The sequence below is a fragment of the Thunnus maccoyii genome, chromosome 7 (genome assembly GCF_910596095.1).
Source record: "Thunnus maccoyii chromosome 7, fThuMac1.1, whole genome shotgun sequence".
NCBI lineage: Eukaryota > Metazoa > Chordata > Actinopteri > Scombriformes > Scombridae > Thunnus > Thunnus maccoyii.
In genome coordinates, this window is record NC_056539.1 from 18382697 (window position 1) to 18404356 (window position 21660).

The following is a 21660-nucleotide window of genomic DNA, read 5'->3' on the forward strand; positions in this document are numbered from 1 at the left end:
CCTGTCTATCTGAGCCAAATATAATTATCCATGGAGATTCTGTCAGATAGCAAGTTAAAATAAGCTCAGCAGCAACGAACAGTCCTGGCATGGCCCTGAACTCTCATTTGATGTAACGCTTGCAGAACAAATGACAATTTCATGGTCCAAAGGAACACCAGTGGTTTCAATCGTGAAGATAAACTCACTCAGCGACCCACTGTTCTTGTTTTGTTCCAAGTTGTATTTGAAGTTAATTTTTTGATGGCGCCCTCTCTAAGTGGCTTGGCAAAGGGAATTATTTTAGATCCCTGCAAATGGCTCTTTGTCCCAACGTTATTTAATCAAGTTTAATCATTCATTTAACAGATTATTATCTGCTTTTATTTTCCCTGTGAATGAGTTTGGGAAGATGTGCTCCCAAAGTAAGGAATAAAATTCTGGTCTGCAAGGTAAGCGAATCAGGAGATCTGAAGTGGAAAAATGGTTTATCCCCCACAGCACTTGCAGTGCATGTTTCAGCCCATTGATCAAGGGCAGATAACAAAAAACAAAAAAAAATCAAATTACGAAGAGAAAACAACATTAATAGGCAACATCAGTCATTCTACTTTTATTTCTAACCTTGCTATGTTAGTACTGCTCTAATAAGAATCTATTCAGATGGGCCAAAATGTTTATGTGTAGATTAATACTATTTACATGCTAGATTGTTTTGACTCAGAGCTTTCAAAGACACCAACAATACAAGTCTAATGGATTACATCTTTTAAGCAAGTTTTAAGTCTCAGGAGGTATCATACAGAAATAAATGGAAACCAGTGGTTGCTTGAAAGGTGGGAAATGGATATAAAAAGTTAGATAGATTAAGAAACTTAGAAAACGGCAGCCATAGAAAGTGTATGCAATTTAAAATGGATTTTCAAAAACAAACAAAATCAGTAGCATGCACCTTTAAGTTCATCTCATATTCTGATTCAGCAAAATACCTTAATGCTTTTAACATTGTAAGCTAATGATTTAGATGCGATTTGACTGACTGAGGCTAGACTACAGCTAAATGCCTCACTGGTTACAGTATGGATAACGCCAGTCCTCCCATTCATCTGAATGGGGGTAGTGTGTTTAGGCTGCAGGGGCTTGGGCCACAGCGGTGCTGCACTGGCCTGCGGAGAGAAAATGCAGAGTCAACTTTTGGAGAAATGCAACCCGACATCATGCTGTGGTGGCCAATCACAGCCGGTGATCAGACTGATCAGAGCTGTAAAATCCTGCCATGAGGGAGTACAAAGACATTACCAGGAGGACATTTCTCTTTGTTAGTTAACATTAAAAGTAAAGTTAGCGAGAGAGCAGCTGTGGTTGAGCAAGCTAGAGAGTGAATGAAGAGAGGGAGCGGTGGTAACGAGAAAGCCAGTGAATCTGATCAATAAAACGTTATTTTCTGATTGTTTCACAGCGGTTTGGCCTGAATACGGCCTTAGACTCATATAGGCATGCTGCCATTTACTGGACTGGTCAGACAACAGCAAGCATTGCAGAAAGTTCTTCCTGAGGAAACACATCCAGTGTGTGTAACAGGCTGCTGAAGATCTTTCTCTTGCACATGGTGTTCAGTGCACACACTTGGCTATAATGTGTTGGGGAGGCGGCATTAAGGCTTGTGAAGCCAGCAGATTTAGTGGTAAGGAAGGCCAGCTCTGTGGTCGGGCTGGAACTGGACAGTCTGGAGGCAGTGGCAGAAAGGAGGATGATGGACAAGATGAACACCATCCTGGATAAACCCTCCCACCCACTCAGTGATGAACTGTGGCAGATGGGCAGCGCATTCAGTCAACAGCTCATCCCACCAAAGAGCAGGACGGAGCGCTTCAGGCGCTTGCTCGTGCCCGCTGCCATTAAGACTCCACAACAGCGACTGTGACTGAAGCCTAAGCCAGCTGTGACCCCTCCACCCCCACCAACCCACTTACCCAGTGCTGCCACCATCTCCACTGGTACAACATCCAGGCTATTACACATGGACTATCTGTACTTCTATTGAGCAGCCATCCATTTTAGGATAAATATGACTGTACCTTTTATTATTGATATTACGTAAATGCTAGTACCAAAGGATTATATTATATTGTATTCACATTTGTACAATATGCTCATCAGAGTCTTACAGTACAGTATATCAACCTTTTCAGAAATGCTATACATAACATTGCTGACTTCATCCACCTGCTAAAGTAATGGCTTTTTGTCATTCAGACAGAGGTGTCCATTATGGAAATGTTCTGTATAATGTTCGACATTGCAGAGGCACAGAATGACAAGACATGAAATTGGGACTCTCATTTAATTCTTAAATGCTGTATGTAAGGCATTTTGCTGGATAGTCATGATCTTCTCCATGCAGTTGACATTAGCGAAAATTTAAAATAAAGAAAATATTATTGTGGTTGCATGAGTTTGTGTTTATTTGTTTGTTTGTTTTTATCCTTATTTGGTCCACATGATGATGAGAAAAAACATAATTTTATAGACCAATCTCAATCTCAATCTCAATTTAAAATTGGCTTATTCATAGTGTTTTTAAAAGTATTTATTAGACACGTTTTGTTTGTGCATGAAAAAATAAAATTAAGTAAGAGATTAATTTAATAAGAATTTAGTACTGTGTTCTTTCTTTCTTTATGACAATATGTTAATCAAAAATTACTTTCTGCATATTTGACCTTATGCCTCTGTAACATTTACGTTAATATGATGGCATTCAGCTGACCCTTGTGTCTTGTTGAAAGTGTAACAGAAATGCTGCTACAGTAGGTTTGATCTTGTAACATTCTTATTGCCACTTTTACATAAATTTGACCTGAATGCTTAATGAGACATGAGACCCACATTTAAAATTACCAGTGCAATTACATAATGAGATGCACGTCTAAAAGAGGCTTATATCTGTTCTGCATCATAAATATGATGTATAAATTCATATACTTAGGTACTAAAACACAAAATGACCATGTGCCTTTGGCATATTATGGGACTGTAGTGTTAGTGAAAAATGTGGTTAACATACCTAGGTTAACATAATATTAACCTATATGGATCAGTATAGTCTTATCGTATTTTATCTGACATTATCATAATATTTTTATTTAAATTAAATACTAACATGGTCTTACTTGTCAGGGAACCACTGGGAGAGAAATAGAAACCATCTGTCGTTGCTGCTTGACAGATTTTTTTATCTACTGCACCATGAAAGTTGACACTGTCTACAGTGTGCAGAAAATGGTAATATACCACATTTGTTGACACAAAAAGGTCTTAAGCTTGTTTTATCTTTAGCATATGGATTTGTATGTATTTACCTAAACATAATGCACTGCTCCAATACTCCAAAGCAGCTGGCTTGGTGCCACCCTGTCATCCCAATGAAATGTAGATCTGTGATAATAGCATACACTCCCAAAGGCTTTCTCTTCTGTTTATTTCCGCAAATCACTTGACAGTAGAAAAACAATGTTCTTAACACTGTACTGAGCCACATTTCTTGTCTTTGCCAGGCACAGTGTACAGTGCTACTGGTTCAAGGAATATTACATGCATTATACATAATGTGTGTGACTCCCTCAGATTCCCAAGTGTCATGTTAACTCCCAGATAAACAAAATTCAGGCAGCCTGAGTGTAGCTAAGTGAAGATGATGCACATACAGTTTTACTCCCCCATTAATCCTGTTCTTAGCTCTCATTTTTCATAGTGCATGATCCCCCCACCCCACCCCCCACCAGTATCTGGTATAATCAGAACTAATTACAGAGGAGGTAACTCTAATGTTGTCATGTATCATGGAAGTCTGGCATGTGAAGCATTTATTTGACCCTCCTTCCAACCCAGCATCGAGCACGGGGAGATAGAAAACATTAATGAGTCCGTGAAGGTTTATGTGTTTTGGTAATATCATGCAGTTGGCCGTAAAACACAGATCTGTGATGAGGTGATCCATGATGGAGCAACCTTTAAGAATTGTTAACTTTTAATCCATTGCATTTTTCTTGCAGGAATTTTAGTAGAACAAGACAAGACACGTCAGTTTCTTTACATAGATTGAAATTGAAAATCTCACCAGCTTAATGAAGAGCATTCTGGGATTGATTTAGAGCGAGGGTAGGTCATGTGTCTTTCTTTATTTCAGGTCCAGGACGCAACATCAAAGAGATAATCTACCTTATTAAGTATTCTTCCAAAGTCCTCCAAAATTCAGAAGTCACTCACTCAGCTCCCCAAGGCTCAGGGAGCTGTGTTAATCAAATTATTTTAGTAAGCATGTAAAGCTTCTTTAATCAAAGGATAGCTGGCTAATTTATGTCTGAAATTAGGGTAATGTCTTCTTTGGAAGATGACTTTAAACAAGTTTGGGTTTTGCTTTTCCTCTTTCAATTCTTTATTTTGTTATCTGATCTTGGTACAAGTTGGACCTAAAGGCTCATGTTGTTGATATTACACTGTGCACAGCGCTCTTAATAAGTAAACAACTTGGCATTTTTCTGTTAAAGTTCTAAATTAATATTCTCTCTTGGCCATCGCTTTGTAAATATTAGACTAACTATTACTGGAAAAAGCTCATAAGCACATTTAGCCTGTCTTTGAAACCATGTGATGCATTATTTTGGTAGTTTAATCTGCAGCTGACTGTTGTCAAAGGTTGCAACATTTTTTAACTTAGTCCCTAATACATAACACTAGTAATGTTAAGTTTAATGACTTTTTTATATTTGGTATCAGTGGGAATTAATAGTGATAAGATAGATTTTTAGGCGTTTACGTAGTACATTGAGAATGAGAAACAGGCTGTCAATTTCTGCTGAGCCTGAATATTGGTTGTTACTCACATTTGGCTTGTAATGACTTCAGTACACATCTTTTTGTTTGAACTGTGTCGTTACTTTGTTTGTGGGGTTATTGTCAATACGGGTGTCACATTAAACAAAAATGTTCTATTTCTGTTCATATTTCAACATGAAAGCCACAACATCAGAGCAGGTGAAATAGATTAACTGCCTCCCATATTCACTTTTATTTCACATTGCTTTAAAAACAGTGAAACATCCACAAATCACACTTTTTTTTTTTAACTGAAAATATGAACAATTAAAGGGCAGAGTGTTTCTGCTCTTGGGCCTTGCAGCAGCGCATACTAAGCTCTTGCAAAATATTCTAAAACATATGCTCCAACATATGCTGCATGTCCACATGGACTACTGGAATACTGATTATTATTGATAACCCAGTACTGGGTCATCCTGAATTAACTGGTGTGCCCAGGAAAATGTGAAATGTTCACAGGACTCAAACGCATGGGAGGAATAAATATGAATATTTAAGGCATCTTTGACTCCAAAACGCAGTAATAAGTTTTTACTACCACAGCATGTCCTTAATTTCAATCAGGATTATTTCTGACATATAGCAGGAAAACACTGACAGTTAGACATTGATACTGGATTCCTTGGATGTCATTTAATGAGCAGAATGGATCAACCTCGCCTTTGTTTCACCCAGTCAATCACACAAATCACTGTCAATCAGTGCACATCACCAATTGCGTACCGCAATCTCTAACTGTTCCACATTTCCTTTCAAGTCAAACTTGGTTTACTTCCCATATGTTGTCATTTCAGATATTTTCAGCTCAGCAGATAAGCAATGTGTCACTCTAGAAGAGTGAAATAGAAACAGTTACTAGATTATAAAAGGCTCTTTTTTCCATCCCTTGGCTCTAACTTCACACACAGCAAAGTCTCTGCCACTTCCCTCCTCCTGCAACGTAAAAAAAACCCTATAAATCAACCACGGCAGAGTTCCCAAAGTTGCACTTGAGAAAAATCATACTTGGATGGTGTGTGTTTTCTGCCACCACTCAGATAAATATTGTAGATATTATGGATAAAGTCCTCATCTTTAGGTGAACCACACAGGACTCCCGAGCATTAGAGACTGTTGGAAGCTGTGTTTCATCCAAATAACTGTTAAAATAGACCTTTGTGTTAACTATGCATACACACACTATTCCTCTGCACTTGTGTAGCCAGAAGCACAAGCCAGAAGTGCTGAAGTTGAGTTGCGTCAAGTGGCAATTACAATACAGGCACCAATGTGACTACTGACTCCTCGGGTTTGTAAGTCATATGCAGCTAATGGCAGCATGAACACACTGCACTTATGAAATATTCAATAGGATGGAACAAATTCCGCTGATAAGCTTACGTCGGGGTCTTTTCTGAGTAGACTGGCACTGTGAATCCTATCGGATTGTGGAAACTACAGTGTTAAACTGCTCGCCTCTACAGTAAACAGCCCTGCCTCTGTTTACCCAGCATGCCTGGTGTCATACACATTGAGCTACCCACAGATAATCCTTTTTGGCAGTGCATTTTCTACCAGCCTTATCAGTTACATGGTAGCAAGATCAAGAGCAGTGCAAACCCTTCTGCAACCTCCTTCCGCAACTGCACCGCCACCCCGACTCCTGTCTCGTACGGCTTGTTTTGAGGTGATATGCTGACCTTCATTTTTACCGAGTGCTAACTCCCCCAATCATCTCTGGAGGGGCCTGATAAGGAGATGGCATGTCATCCATCATACTTGACCCCTAGATCCCACATCACAATGTAAATAGACGGGGGGTGTCTACATTTTGTCCAGTGGAACTGGAAGCCTGTGAGATTTCTCAGTTGAAAACTTGTTGTTATAGTATAATGGTTCAAAGAAAATAAAACATGCATTTCCTCCTTTGTTCAAATGTATATTATATACATGTCTAATGAAAAGTGAATCGGATACATCCAGCACTTAGTAAAACCACCAATGATCTCGCTTATAGCTCTGTGTCAGTGTTTTCAGAGTTCATTTAATTGAATTTATTGAATTTCACATGCATCATGACAACATTTGCATTACCATACTGTAACAGTATATGTTTTCTGGAAATGAAAGCCATTACTTTCATATTATAATAGTGCACAATATGATTGCCGTGTGATACTCTGTTTTCTCTCTGTAATTCTTTTTAATGAGTATTAATCAAGGGAAGTGTTATTTTTGCTATTAGGCTGATTGTTACTCAGTTGTTTGCGTGATATTAGTCATTATGGGTTAGGTTCTCTGTTGTGGTTGCTGCCTGGGCTTTTTATTACAGTGTCCAAAAACACATCCTGAGTGCTGATACTGATTAGTTAAATGTAGGAGATACCGACAATGAAATTGATTTTGTCTTTTACTGTGCTGGGAAGGGTGCTCTAAAACAAAATTATGTCTCTGTCTCTTTATTTCCTTTGATCCATTAATTATGAATCACTTAGGATATGCATCAAAAAAAGATTTTTTTTAAAAAGCCTGGGAAACACAAATGAGTATTGATTGGTTCCTTTTAGAATATGTTTGGTACACACAAAACACAAGATGATACATGCATGGACAGCTCAATATCCCCTAGAAATTCCGTCCATACGGGCACTTCTGCACCTCACCATGATTTACGTCCAATGACAACATTCAGTACCAATTCAGGAAGTAGTTTGCCCAGTGTAAACTATGTCAGTAGGCAGATTGTAAGATTTGCTTTAACCATGAACTTTTCCAAATCTAAACCACACTGTAGTTGGCATGCAGAGATTGTAGAAAGCAAAACATTTAAAAAGGTGGACATTGAGCATTGGTTTTACAGGATATGGTCACTCTTAAACATAAAGTGAGTGTGTGTATGTGTGAAAGAAAATAGTAATGACTAAAGGAAGGAAAGTGGCGCCTGGCTGGTTGGTTTGGGCTTACTTCGAGTCAGCATCAACAGCCAGACTAAATGGTGCTCATCAAAGACGTTATTGATCAAGTTTTGTTTGTGGTTGTTCCAAAAAGGGAACAAATCTGGAGGTAGTTAGTTTAACAGTTCTCAGCACAAGACAAGTACGGAAATTAGTTCAGGCTCTCACTCGATCCAACAGCTCAACAAAGTCGTTTCCAATTCTACTATGCATGAGCACTTAATATTCCTTAGTCTCTTTGAGTTATTTGATAACCCCTGGCCTGTACCAGACAGCCAAAAAGAAAAAATGAAATTGATCATGTGTACCTGAAAATATGAGCCTATGAGCCTACTAGTCACCCTAACGTAACGTCATTGAATGTGATCTGGGCTTTGCAGAATCATCCAATATTGACTGATCCTCATATTTTTCTGATTCCACACCAGACTCTCATAGAGCATTCAGAACACATTTGGACTCCCACAAAGGCCTACTTACCTTTCTTCCCTCCAATCTTAACTACATAAACAGATTATTATCCATATTTCATGGGCCTTAGCCTTCACTGCTCCTCTCTGCCCCCTGCAAAGACTCATTTTCAGGGCTGCTTTTCACCTGTTTGTCAGTCTCTGATATAAATGGCCGCGCTGCCCTTCCCCCTATCAGCAGATAATTCTACTTACCCCACATCTCTCGCTGAGTCTGGCTGTCTCAGCCTCTCTCTCTTTGCCCCTCTATCGTTCCCTTGCTCCCACATGTACCGCTCTCCTCTCTACCTCTGATTATCTCTCCCACTTTGCATCTCCTCAGGAGTGCCGGCCATTAAACACAAGCCTGGTCTCGCTGTCAGTCCCACACGCACACAGAAGAAACACAGCAGCACACACCGAAACTGTAATAACCTTCTTCAGAAGAACAAGAAAACTTATTTCGCAGAGCTCACTTTTTTTCTCTGTTCATCTTCCATGCATATTTCTCAGTATTTGTGTGCATAATATTGGTGGTGGGTATTAAAACTGAGACCTGTCAGAGCCTCTCCACTTTTTAAATTGTGCCAAAGAATCTTCTTTCTTTTATGTGTTTATTCCCACCTCTTATTTAAGCTATTGTTGCAGGCGTCGCTTTTATCCCTGTCGCTGTCACTTATTTTATTTTTTTTTTCTCTAGCATAACTTTTCAGAGTTTGCATATCACCAAATCTCACACATCTCCTGCTGTACCCAGAAGATCAAAGCACATTATGCATTGTAGTGCTTTCAGGTTGTGACATCCTTCTCAGTTTTTGAAGTTGTATTTACAACTGTTCTTCAAAACCTGCGTCCTTACTTGTGAATTGAAAGTTTGGCAAATAAGAAGAAAAGACCACTGAAGAGAAGTCACCAGTAAAGGGACGAAGAAATAGTTTTTTTTTGTCAATTCAGATCTTTTTCCGACTTTAATTGGCACCCTCGCCACAGCAGTCAGGGTGATTAATAAGACGATTCAGTTGGAAAGATGAGTTTCGGTGCTCCCAACAACAGACAGGACTCTGCAGTTGTTGTGTGAGAGCTGGAGCAGAAAATGGATAGTCATTTCCTTTTATGGCCACAAAAGTCTGCCGTAGAGATTCAGTCTTTGTCTATAATTGAGACACCAGGGTATATTCTCCTTCTGGACAGACTCTAATGGTTAGTGCATTAAGGAGGATGATTGAAGAAAGCCACACACTTACAGTAGAGGCTGCGGTAAATCAGAAAAGATGGCTTTTTGGCCAATTTGTAGATTGCAGTGGATTCACACTGTGCAGTGCTTTAGGTCTTCCCTCGCTCTCATCTCTGTTGAGAGTACTCTTCAGCAGAGTTAAATGGGTGTAATTTTGAGGTAAAAGAGAGAACACTTTTACTAGTAATGGAGAGAAGGCATTGGACATGTTGTCATTGCCCTTGGAAATACAGCAAATGTGCTCTTCAGGGCTCACTCAGTTGCTTTGGAGGCTCTTCACTGCATCACTCTCTCTGGTTTTGCATTCAACTCATGAGGGTTAAGAAGCGGAGGTTGGGCCTTTCATGAGTCATCAGCTGGACTCTTATTAGCTGCTTATTTGCAGACTTGACATCCTCAAGGTCCATAATGCTGCCATATCTAACAAAACCTCATAACAGAGTTTATTGTGGCATCTGATTTTTATTTAGTTTATTTAGTCTTTTAACAAAATGTATGTTGGTTTCTAAAACAACAAAATCTAAAGATGTTTAGTTTTCATTAATGTGTGTAATAGTTCACATACACAGTACCGTGTTAATATGTTCAGTTGATACAGTTCCTAAATTCAGGCTGTTTGAACATTGATCTTTTGTCTTTACTTGATCCTCCAGTGTCACAGAATCTGATGGGTCAAAGATGTCAGTAAAACACTGCCCGCCCACTGTCTACCTCCCCTGCAGAGCAGTGTGATCATTCAGAGGGTGCATTCACTCACTTTTTGACTAAAATATGATTCATGGTCTGGGTTTAGCTTGAGACGAGCAGCTGATAACATTAATGCATCATATTCTATTCTATGCAATCATCTATGTCTACATTACCCACTAATTCTATCCCATAAACACAAAAGAAAACTTTCAAGACTGAAAGTAACATGTTGTTAATGTTTTGTTAACATTAGCTGACCTTTTTATAAATTTCAGTATGCTGGCATGCATGTTTTTGTAGTTCATCCCAGCTGTTTTGTTGCCACTTCTTTAGAATTTCACTGGGATTGTAGATTAATTAAGTCCATAAATCTTATTTCCTTCAAATAATTGGTTACATTAGCCAACAACACTAAAATGCAAGATGCTGCTTATGAGTGCAACAGTTCAAGCAGTTTGGGCGGTAGAGGATACTGTTTTACCAATAAAAAGCACACAGTGTGTAGTTCTACAGATGCTGAGGCTGTTGAATGACACTATGTATTAAAATAGTAATGTTCATTTGACCTTTCCTCCATCTTTAAGTTGATTTTTCATTTAACAAAAATGATTTCAGTAAGAAGAAATCAATTGGAAGTGTATAAAGATATTTATTGACGCTAGAAACAGAGAAAGATGTTGGCAATCAGACTCCATCAGTGTGAAGCACCTTCATTAAGTGAGGGCACATACTGTATGAAGATAGGAGATAGGACAGGACCCCTGAAGTCTAGACATTGGTGGTGGTTGAGAAAAGCCAGCAGGTCGTTGATCTCCCGGGACATCTTGGGAGTTCAAAGTACTGGGTTGTGCAATAGAGGGTCTGGTCTGACAGACAGAATGACAGAATTGCAATAATATTTAAAGAACAGCATCTGAAGACTGATTGACTGGAGGAATGCGAGCAGAAAGGTCATTGGTCAGATGAGGCGATGTCGGAATTGTGAATGTGGGAAAGCCTAAGTGATGCAGAACATCGACGATGCAGTTAGTAGTGTGCCCTACAAACATTGGCGTTGACAAATGTTTATTTCATTGCATCTGTCATGCAACATTTCCAACCATTCCCTGCAAGCCTTACTTGTGACTCCAAGCATCTTGGGCAGCTTGTTGTGGGGTTTCATATATATTCATATATGACAGCTGGCTGCCAGCAGATTACTGGTCTTTCATGTGATTTTGCCAGAGGGGTCGAGGCTTTGTTGCCAACTATCCTGATAATACTTAAACCTCAGGAATCCTACCCTCCCATGACATGTCAGTTCCCCATGTATTTGAATCTTAGAGGGACGGGGTGCCTATATGTCACTCCATGATAAGTGTAAGGAATTACACAGTAATTAGTTTGCCCGTTCTAAACAAACCCTGACTGACACTGACAGTGGAAGAGGCCTGAAAAGTCAAGATACTGTGCCCACTGCCTCCAAAAGCAACCTCTGTTAAACCCTTGCCTCCCAAATTTGCATAGAAATTATTATTCTAGGATTTGTTTCACTTGTAGAAATCAAACATACAGACATAATGATATGGAGATGCATTTAAGCTGCTGTTTTATTGTTTAAGTCAGTTGCTGAATATTTTTGCAACCAGATTAGTGACACTTGAGGGATGAAATGGTATTGTGCTGCTTATTGGTTGTGCTCGAATGATTCACAGTATTAAAACATACAGTAAATTAACCATATTTTATGAAATTAATGTTAAGTGTCATGCTGGTTAAAGGTAAAAATAGCAACAGCCTATTCTCCCATATGATTAACTACTTGGTATATGTGTTGTTTTAAGGGTAAACATGATATATGATATATAATGAGGATGATAGAAATGTGTCAACTGTGAGACATTTTGTTATACCATTTATAGCAAGTTAGCTGTCTTTTTCTTGTTTTATTGGACCATTGTGTACAATGTTGGAAATATTGGATTTTTGCATCAAAGTGATTCACTAGATTAGCTAAAAACAGACATTCACATTTGGTTATTTTATCTACAAACTGTTCTCAACCTCAACAGAATTTCCAGAAAATGTATCTCAATATATATATATATATATATATATATATATATATATATACTGATATCACAATATACATTTACATAAACCTTGGTAGATGAGTTTATTCACGTGGCACACCTCTAGGTTGTTTATGCAATAAATATTATTTAGATTTTTTCATCAAACTATAGGGCTCTATGAAATCCATTTTATTTTTTTCCAGTTTCTGGAATTCCATGTTTTCATAATTTTTCTGAATTCTTTGTTTTACAATTTAAGCACATTGTCATCAGAAAGAGTGTCTAATCATGTGGTGGATGAATACAATTTCAACAATTCAATAAGAAAATATTAAAAATTTAATGAATATCAATGAATTTGATGTAACACAACATTGCGCTGTTTTTTGATCAAGGAAAGTGCTTCAATACAGTTATAAAACAAAACATTCATCCTTTTATAAAATAAAGTGCTTCACATTCGTATGTTGGCAAAACAGAATAGTTGTTCTCCTGACTCATAGAAGTTGTTTGGATATTGCTCTTCTCTAAATTTAGCTGTTAGTGTTAAATTCCCCTCCTTTTTTGGATGACTTAGCCGTGCTACGTGTGTGTGTATGTGTGTGTGTGTGTGTGTGTGTGTGTAGGAGGAGCTGAGCCCCGCCCTCCCCTCAGTGAAACACAGACACACAGACAAAGGATAGAAGCTACAGCAGAAAATTACACCATAACACAATATCTCAGTATCGCAGTTTTCTTCTGTTCATTCAACTTAAGTGCTGTGAAAAAACACTTACAATGGCAGGGAAGACCTTAATTTTTATAAATTGCATCCACATCTTGGCAAATTCCACGATATTCCGTGATTGCGATTAAAAATGCAAAATGATTGCCAAACACCAAACCAAACACAAATGGGATCAGCTAATATAAATACAGTAAATATACCAAGCACAGGCCAGCCAACTTGATGACATGCAGGACTTCCTTGCTCTGGACTGCATTCTCACTTTAAACAGAGTACAGCAGAGTTCGCTTGGAGAAAAAAAATAGTTAAGAACTACTTGTGGGCACACCTGAGTTCAGTCTCACTCTTCCAATTGACCTTTAACTGCTCCTTACAACACTGGTATGAACATTCCTGTCAGTCATCAGAGATATGACTGTAATGGCTACTGATTTGCATTTCATCCAGCTTTGGCTGAAGCAGAATTCAAGCTCCTCTTAATCACAACAGCCCGGAGACAACTGTAACCGCATTTGGTCTCTACTTTGTATGCAAGATCATACTGGCAGAAATGTGATAGGAGGGCTCACTAGCGCTTTGCTTAAGTAGTGTTTTCCACACTTGGTGTTTTCCTATCTTGGTCCACAGAGAGAGATTTTTAAACAAATCCAGTTGACTTTCCACACTTGTTTCACCTTCAAAATCACTGTTATTGATCATGTGGGTCCATACGCACTGTCCTTACAGCACAGCAAAGATTTTTGTCCACTGCCTTCTCAAATGACACCCCAGACCCCTTCGCCTTTTCTTTAATTATTTCTTTACTTCTTTTGTCAGGTGTGATGTCTGGTATCTCCCCTCTGCCCTCTCAGTAAGAACCTTGTGCTTTGTGAGTCAGTGTTTCTGCACAATGTTGTTTCACTCTGGCAGACAATTATCTCTGAGAGGCCTGGACAGAGAGAGCTGCTCTTCATGACAATTTCCCCCTACCCTTAAATCAGTCCACAGTGCCCATCACCCACTAAATGGCACACACTCTTGTCTATCCCCAAAAACACACAAAACATGCACACTAAATTATGCTCACACACACACACACGTACACCTAAAGCTTTTTTCCCTCTCTTGTATTTTATGCTATTAAAAGTGTGTGGACTTAAGCACTAAAGTTCATCTAGCCCACACATTCACACACCGCTTCAATCACTGTCACGAGCCTCAGGAAAAACCTCTCAATCAGCCCAACAACAGATGACAGAATCTACAATAAACCCCCCTATTAAAAGCTGAGCATATGCATCTGCCTTTCTCTCTGTTTACCGCTCCTCAAGAGTCTTCAAAATCTTTTTATTGACAAACCACACCTTGAAGACCTTGGAGGTTTTTAAACGCGGTTAGAAAAGGTCATGACATTCAGAAATGGCATTCTCTTTGGGGAAATGGCTTGGATGTCTAGCCGTTAAATAAGGTTAGTTCTATCTGCTTGATTTCTGAGCTGTTTGGCGTCCTCTGCATCGCTAAAGAGTGTCCGACCCTCCACTAATACTGAAGGTTCTCAGTGCAAGTTGGAGTGGTGTCACCGTGTGTGATACACTCCCCCAGAGGCTAATAAAGAGTGCAGAACAGGCTCACACATACACACACACACACACACACACACACACACACACACACACACACACACACACACACTCAAATACACAAACTGTATAGGCACTTATGTTGCCGAGTATGTTCCCATTTGGTGGCAGTATGTGTGTATGGATGGATGCATTAGTGGTGGATGGCTGGGGGTTGCTGCTGACAGTTAATAGTACATTTCTTTATGCACACGCTCACGCAGGCACACACACACACATACACACACAGAAACACACACACAGATAAAAACAAACCCCCCACACACGCACAAACACTTTTATGCATCCTGCACAGCTCGCTGCTATCTCAGTTCCCCCACTCTCCTCCTCAGTCCTTCTCATGCAGTGGAGGAATTGAAATGCAAGTGCTTAAGGGTAAAGCCTTGGAGGCCCCAAACAAAAACCATTAACCCTTTGGTATTCCCCTGGCCTTGCAGCTGATGAGTTATTCAAGGCTTTTGACAAGGATCCTCCCTCTTTACATTCACTAATGATGAAGAAAGGTCAATGAGCATGCTGAGAGATGCCTTTGGCAAAATAATCTCGGGACCCAATACACCAAGGCTGTATCATCCTCTGAAGTGATAAACGGCACTTTTTTATGCAAGTCCCAGCTTCCTGCTGAATTACAGTAATGTGTTTGAAACAATCAATGGGCTGAGCTACTCACAAGCCAAAGTCCTGTCACCATTGACACTGTTAATTAGCACTGAAGAATCCCAGGCGCTATTGTGTGAGAACATTTGAAAGGAAATGAGCGGATTAGACCAATTTGCTTTACATTTGTTATTCCTAATGCCATCTAACATGGGGAGATCTTAGTGATGGTGGGTGGCTCCCAGTGGGCTCCCAGCCACAGATCTGCATCCCACCATGAAACAGCAGAATATGACTGGAAAAGAGCCCATGCGCCTGTCATTAAAACAGAACGAAATCCAAGCACAGGGTAAGATCAAAGAAATATTCCCTTCTTCCATGATTGTTCGTTTGCTTTGCTCTTACATGTCTGGCACTTTGTTGGATTTTAATAGTGTTTACTTTTTTTTGTTTGTATTTAACTGATTGATGTGGGTTTTGAGATGACTGGCAACCCACTTCTTTCCTCCATATCAGACCAAACCTTGATTTAGTCTGAACCAAAGCTGAGAGGGGATTGATAAACCACCCAAGAATATGTGCTGTCACCTTCTCAGCCATCAAAATAAATTCTTCATATTTACCCTGTGACTAATACAACAAACACACATCCTCACAACACTTATAATTTTTAGAGGTTGTTTAGTTTTATATGAACAACTCGAAGGTGTTTTTGTTTAAAGGGTAAGTCTGGTGATGTTCTATATTTTACTTAGTGTCAATGAATCCCATGAAAAGACCTAAACCAGTTATGAATTGGTCCTACCTACTAACAACTACCTACTATTGCCTGTGTATGTAAGTCTGATATAGCTTATTCCTCTGTGCCATAGACCTCCATTGGTATCCAAAAGGTATTCAAAACACATCAGTGAGCCACACTATGGCAGTGGGTGACATGTTCCTTCATTACAATGAACATGTGAACTGTAGTTCATTTTGAGTCAATCCCTCATACACCATCCTGCTGCTGTAAGTACTCACCAAGTACTCTCCAAACCTCGTTAGCACCGCTAACGAGCTCCACTAACTCAGCAATAAACACATTTAATTTCCTGTAAGTTCTTTGCAGTAAAAGCCTTCTGTTAATTTGTGAGTGGAAAGCTTTTAACATGAAGAAGCAGCAGCAGGAGATGTTTTCATCAGCAGTAACTTAACACAGCTCCAAAGGCTGAAAGGGATCAGGAAACAGTAAAATAAGGCTGATACCTAAAAGTACAGGTGCACGTGTGTTGGTAAACTAGGAGGGATTTTTCAAAAGGCTCATGAGGAATCAATCAGTATTTATATTTATCAATATTTATTTGAATTCACAACACAACACGCTCTCAAGGTACCGAAATTTGGCACCAATGGATCTAACGTGAATAGGTACTCGGTAGTACCGACGTGATCAGGTCGGTACCCTTGAAAGTTGAGTTCGGTACCCAACCCTACACTCAAAATCCCAAAAGCTGAAAATAGTCCCCAACAAATGCACTTTTTACTCCTGTTTGAATAATGTTTGCTAAAGTCTACAGTGCCCAGCTGTTTGAACAAAAATATTTAGCCTTTTTTTTAAATGAACAAATATTTCCATACCATTCTACAGCAGTAATGAATGGCCTTATGGCTGAGTGCCTCAGGCAGGACTGACTCAGAAAGTAGTTGTTGGTTTTGGTCTTTTCATGGGATTTGTTGACAGTAATGATAATATAGAATATCACCTGCCATATCCTTTCTGTCTGGATATTTCATGCTAAGCTAAAGAGAACTGAGATCTGACGACTTCTGGACTTCTGGAGGTGTTGTATGCAGTACTGCAGGTTGACTAATTGAGTTTTCAGGGTGACAAATTATTCAATTACAGTGTACATGTAGCTGAACGCTGTTGGACCGAAGCTTGTTGTCATGAATCATACAAAGAGAGAGAGTTGGAATTGGTGGTTATTTGTTACCAGACACAATCTGTAGTCGAACTCTTGCAGCATGTCTGCAATTAAATCTGAAAAAGTTTTTTTTTTTTAAGAGTTAGTGTGATTGTGTTATTGTTTTGACACCTTATTCTTATCTTGTGTTTATTGCTTGGATGGGATAACATCCTTTCTTGGAAATAGTGCTTTAACAATACAAGTAGTCTTGATGGAAAGGTGCAGATCCAATTAATCTTGGTTCACTCTTTTCCTAACACATTATACAGGGCGAAATATTGATAGAGGAATTCAGTAATTGGATTCTGGCTCTTAATAACCAATGAAACAGGATTTGCTAAATTGTTAGTGGAACTTTGATCATTATTTTCTAGACAGATGGCATTAGCCCCTTTCATATAGCTATTGTATGAACCTTTATATTCTGCCATATAAGGCCTGTAATGAATGCAATATAATTGAAGTGACATTTCCCAGGCTCACATTCACTGTCATCAGAGCAGTGAGTCAACTTGATGATGAATACTGTATGTAAATGTGAATCCATCTGCTGTGTTTTCAGGCTACAAAGGGAGAAGTGTGTGTTTTACCAGACGAATTGATATTTACTGCTCCTGGTACCCAACTGAGTTGAACCAAGGGTCAATCCACCAGTCCAATTTGTCGGTAAACGCAGACTCATTCCCCTCAGTGATCCCAGTCAATAATGTTTGACCTCATGTGAAAAACAAGAACACAAAGGCAGAGAGTGTGGCACTCACTCACAGACTTGGGAGTTGCAGTCACCAAGTGCAGTCCCACATCAAAGGGAAAGACCATGTGTCACCATCATCGGTTATGGTATTTATGCAACCATGAAAGTTGCACATCGATAGTGTCAGTGTGGCAGAGAGGATAAGCCTACAGAGGAAAGGCTAAAGTGGATTTGGAGATGGGGGTGTATGTGGAGGAGTAGATAAGACTTAAGGTCTTTTTTAAGGATCTGACACGTTTCAGTGCGAGGTGATATTGTCTGTCATTTCTTCATACAAGCAAAACCTCCAGTAGTGTTCCACAGTTATTATCATTGTATACACGTCACACAACTCAGCACTTCCAAACAATCGTCTAAACCCTGGAACACACTCAGAGCAAATTGGACATGCTTGGCTCATATGCTTAACTTTTAAATTAACCCATTGTTTTTATTTGCCAGCTGTGCATTGGCAACATTTTGTGGTGTATCAAAGCACCTTGACACATCTTTTTTTTCTGAAGCAGACTAGGGCTGCAGCTAAGGATTATTCTTATTATCGATTTATCTGCTGATTATTTTCTGGATGTGTTGTTTTGTATATAAAATGTAAGAAAATAATCAAAATTCCCGTTATAATTCTCCAGAGTCAAAGGTGGCATTCAGTCCACAGTCTGAAACCTAAAAATATTCAGTTTACTATCATGTATGACAAAGAAAAGCATTGAGTCAACACATTTGCTGAAACTAGCACATTTTTGGAATTTTTGTTTTAAAAAGCCAAAACAATTATTAAATAATCAAAATATTTGCCAATTAATTTTCTAGTTGTAATTAGGTATTTGTACTTAGTAGTATTTCCATTTTATGCTATGCCACGTTCACATTCTGCAACATTTCAGAGGAAATCAGAGAACATCCAGCAGATACAGAGCAGCATTAGCATTCATTTGGAGTTATGTTTCTGGCCACCTGATGAAAGTAAGTCCTTGTAGCTCTGGTTTGGTCTCCTCCAGCTCTTGAAGGAAATATCTGGCTCTTTAAATGCTCCGCTATCTTCACCAGCTACTTTGCCTATCGTTTGGTGCTGGGCAGACAGGGTGTTTCTCAGAACTTTTTCTGCATGAGAGCAGTGAGTGTGAACCAAAACAGTAAAGTTGCGGGCCAGACAACCAAACAAAGAGCTTAAAGACATGATAAACACTCTGTAGAGCTGAGAGGAACTGCACAGTCGGGTAATAATTATCTGTGGATTCATCACTACAAGCAACCCCTTTCACGTACCACTACTCATGTGATCCATTAATATAAAGACACTGAAAATGGGCACTTTAAGTTAATTTTTCTGATAATACCTTAATGCCTTTACTGTTATTTAATGAAGGACTTTTACTTCTTTCAATGGAGTATTCATAAAGTACAGGATAGTATTGACACTTTTAGGCAACTAACTGCTGAGTATGTACACTATATTTCTTTATTTCTTCTGTCTGTGTTATTTGTAGAAATGTATAAAGGAGGCCTACCTGTCATAATGAAATTCAAAACTCTGAACTGGAGGTGAACATGTTTCCTTCCTCCCGTCTGCAGTGAGCTCACGGAAATGAGGATAGAAGAGCATTAAAGTGACACACATCAAATTCACTCCTAATTTCTGCCTTAAATACACTCCCCATATTAACAGCATCTGACATTTGTGACTTAGTTTTTAGCCTTTCTAGTGCAGCCCATCTCCAGGCCGACAGACGGAGGCTATTAAGAATTAATTAACAGCACCACAATTAGTTTTCTAGTTTCAGTATAAAAGGGATTCATTCTCATTCCAGGCTGCAATCTCCCAAAGCTACATGTGTCAAGAGGGTCGTGTAAGTAGTGTTAGTGTGTCGTTTTGTGTGTTTTATTTTTTTTCATTGTCCACCAAGCTGATGTAGACATTGTGTCAGGAGTTGCTGGAAGGTTGTGGAAGTTCATATCCAGTTCTGAGACCTTGAACTGTTGAACCACTTAACATATCTCTCAGTATGTGAATTAGAAAGGAAGGTATTCACACTCTCTCACTCTCTCATACATCCAGAGTTAGTTTAGTAGTGTGTATATACGAGAGGCGGTGCTCGTACTGTATAAAATATCCATCTGAATCAATGGTGCCCACTTCAGGACACTAGAGTTTTTATCTGAACCTCCCAAAGGCAGTCAGCAACAAGGTGCAAAGTAGAGACTGGAGTGCATTCACTGCCTCAGGTTCTGTCTTGGCGTAATAAAGGAATATTTCATGTGTGAAACTCACACAGCCTATGGGCGTACACTATCTAAAGCAGACTTCGAGCTAGCAATAATTAATGTAAACATATGGCGTGTGCCTCCATTGAATTGTGACTCTACTCCATGCAGCCTCAAGTCTTATGCAGTGCCTCAGCTAGAAATAATCCACTGCACATGCTAATCACTTGGCAATTGATTTGGCCCTTTTTGGTCCAACAATTCCTGTAAACCACCGAATTGATCTGAGAGAAATCAATTAACAGCTCAGGGTAGGTAAATATGAACAAAAAATATGGATTGCTCTGCATACAGTATGACCATCTGAGCAAATTCTGGCAGCAGCTCGTGTGCTTGTGCAGAGATGCTCAGCATGAGCAAATTCCAGTCAGGTTCAAGTAGCCCCAGGTGAACTGTGATAACCAGACAGTCTGCAGTGATAAAGTTATCTTATACCCATCAAGAAGAAAATGCACTTAACCCTCTACATTCAGGCCTGCTGTGTTATCAGCACCATAATGGAAATTGATAAAAGAGATCTGTCTTATCATAATCCTACATACATAACAGCGGGGGATTGCTATTTTGGGAGTCTACGGGCGAAGGAGAAGGGGCGAAAAAGGAGAGGGCAGAAAGAGAGCGTTGCCTCCTGGATGGAGATCAGATGCTATCGGGGTGTATTGATGGAGCAGCTTGTGGAGATGCAAGTAGCATCGGCTCGTCCTAAGACATTCCTCATAACTGGCCAGATTGTCACTGTCATCGCGGGGGTGCAGGAGCCGAGCAGCGGCTGACTCAGCGAAATCCTTGGGCCTGCAGCAGGACTCGTACAGAAATAAAACCCTGATAAGCATTAAAAAAGTGAGGGTGAGACAGGGGGCATGGGGAATTATTAGAGAGAGTGGGAGTGAGAGACTCAAATATGAGAGGGAGATTATTGGAGAGACGGAGTGAGGAAGAGAGAGAGAGGAGGGGAAACTGAGGCTGCACGAACATGATACATGCTGACGCCATTTGTTTGTGTCCCTGTGCATTTTATTAAGCCTCTAACATTAAACAGATTTAGGGGAAACAGTCAAAGTCATGAAGTAATTATGCTTTTGGAAATGCTGTGATTAAAAACACTCCTTTAATTATCAATTCACACTGTATTGCCTTTTTTTTGGAGGGGGGGGGGGGGGTTGTTATTCCCAGAACATGCTGATGTGGATTTACCCTCTAGATTTAGGAAAAAAACAAAGCTACACAGAAAAATTCATAAAACATTTTAAAAATGGAGATTTATCCATCAGGCGTGCATATAAAGTACGTAATTTGCAAGCCCACTGATTTCCTGCATAAAGCATGTCCTTGAATTGATAGGTGCAATAAACATGTGTGTAGGTCACTCTGAATTGTGGATTCTCTGGAATGCCAGACTCATAACTTGACTATTCAATTCAAATGAAAGGTATATAGATGCGCATTCTGTTCAAGGAGGAGGAGGGAAGAGCGGCCGTAAGAGAGAGAGAGGTAAATCAATAATGAAAAGGAACAGTATCTGTACAGAGAACGCA

General features: G+C 39.5%; 1 protein-coding gene across 7 annotated transcripts in view; it reads left to right on the top strand.

The window, feature by feature from the left end:
* The window catches only part of negr1 (neuronal growth regulator 1), a 164067-nt gene that overhangs the window by 131988 nt on the left and 10419 nt on the right, over positions 1-21660 (top strand). For 2 of the 7 annotated variants that reach the window (XM_042416844.1, XM_042416846.1), the window contains one exon: positions 1439-2412. The exons of the other annotated variants lie outside the window; for them this stretch is intronic. In XM_042416844.1, the coding sequence (XP_042272778.1) occupies positions 1439-1473 (35 nt within the window). In that variant the 3' untranslated portion in view covers positions 1474-2412. Of the gene's footprint in view, positions 1-1438; positions 2413-21660 lie in introns of those variants that run through there. 7 annotated transcript variants of the gene reach the window in all.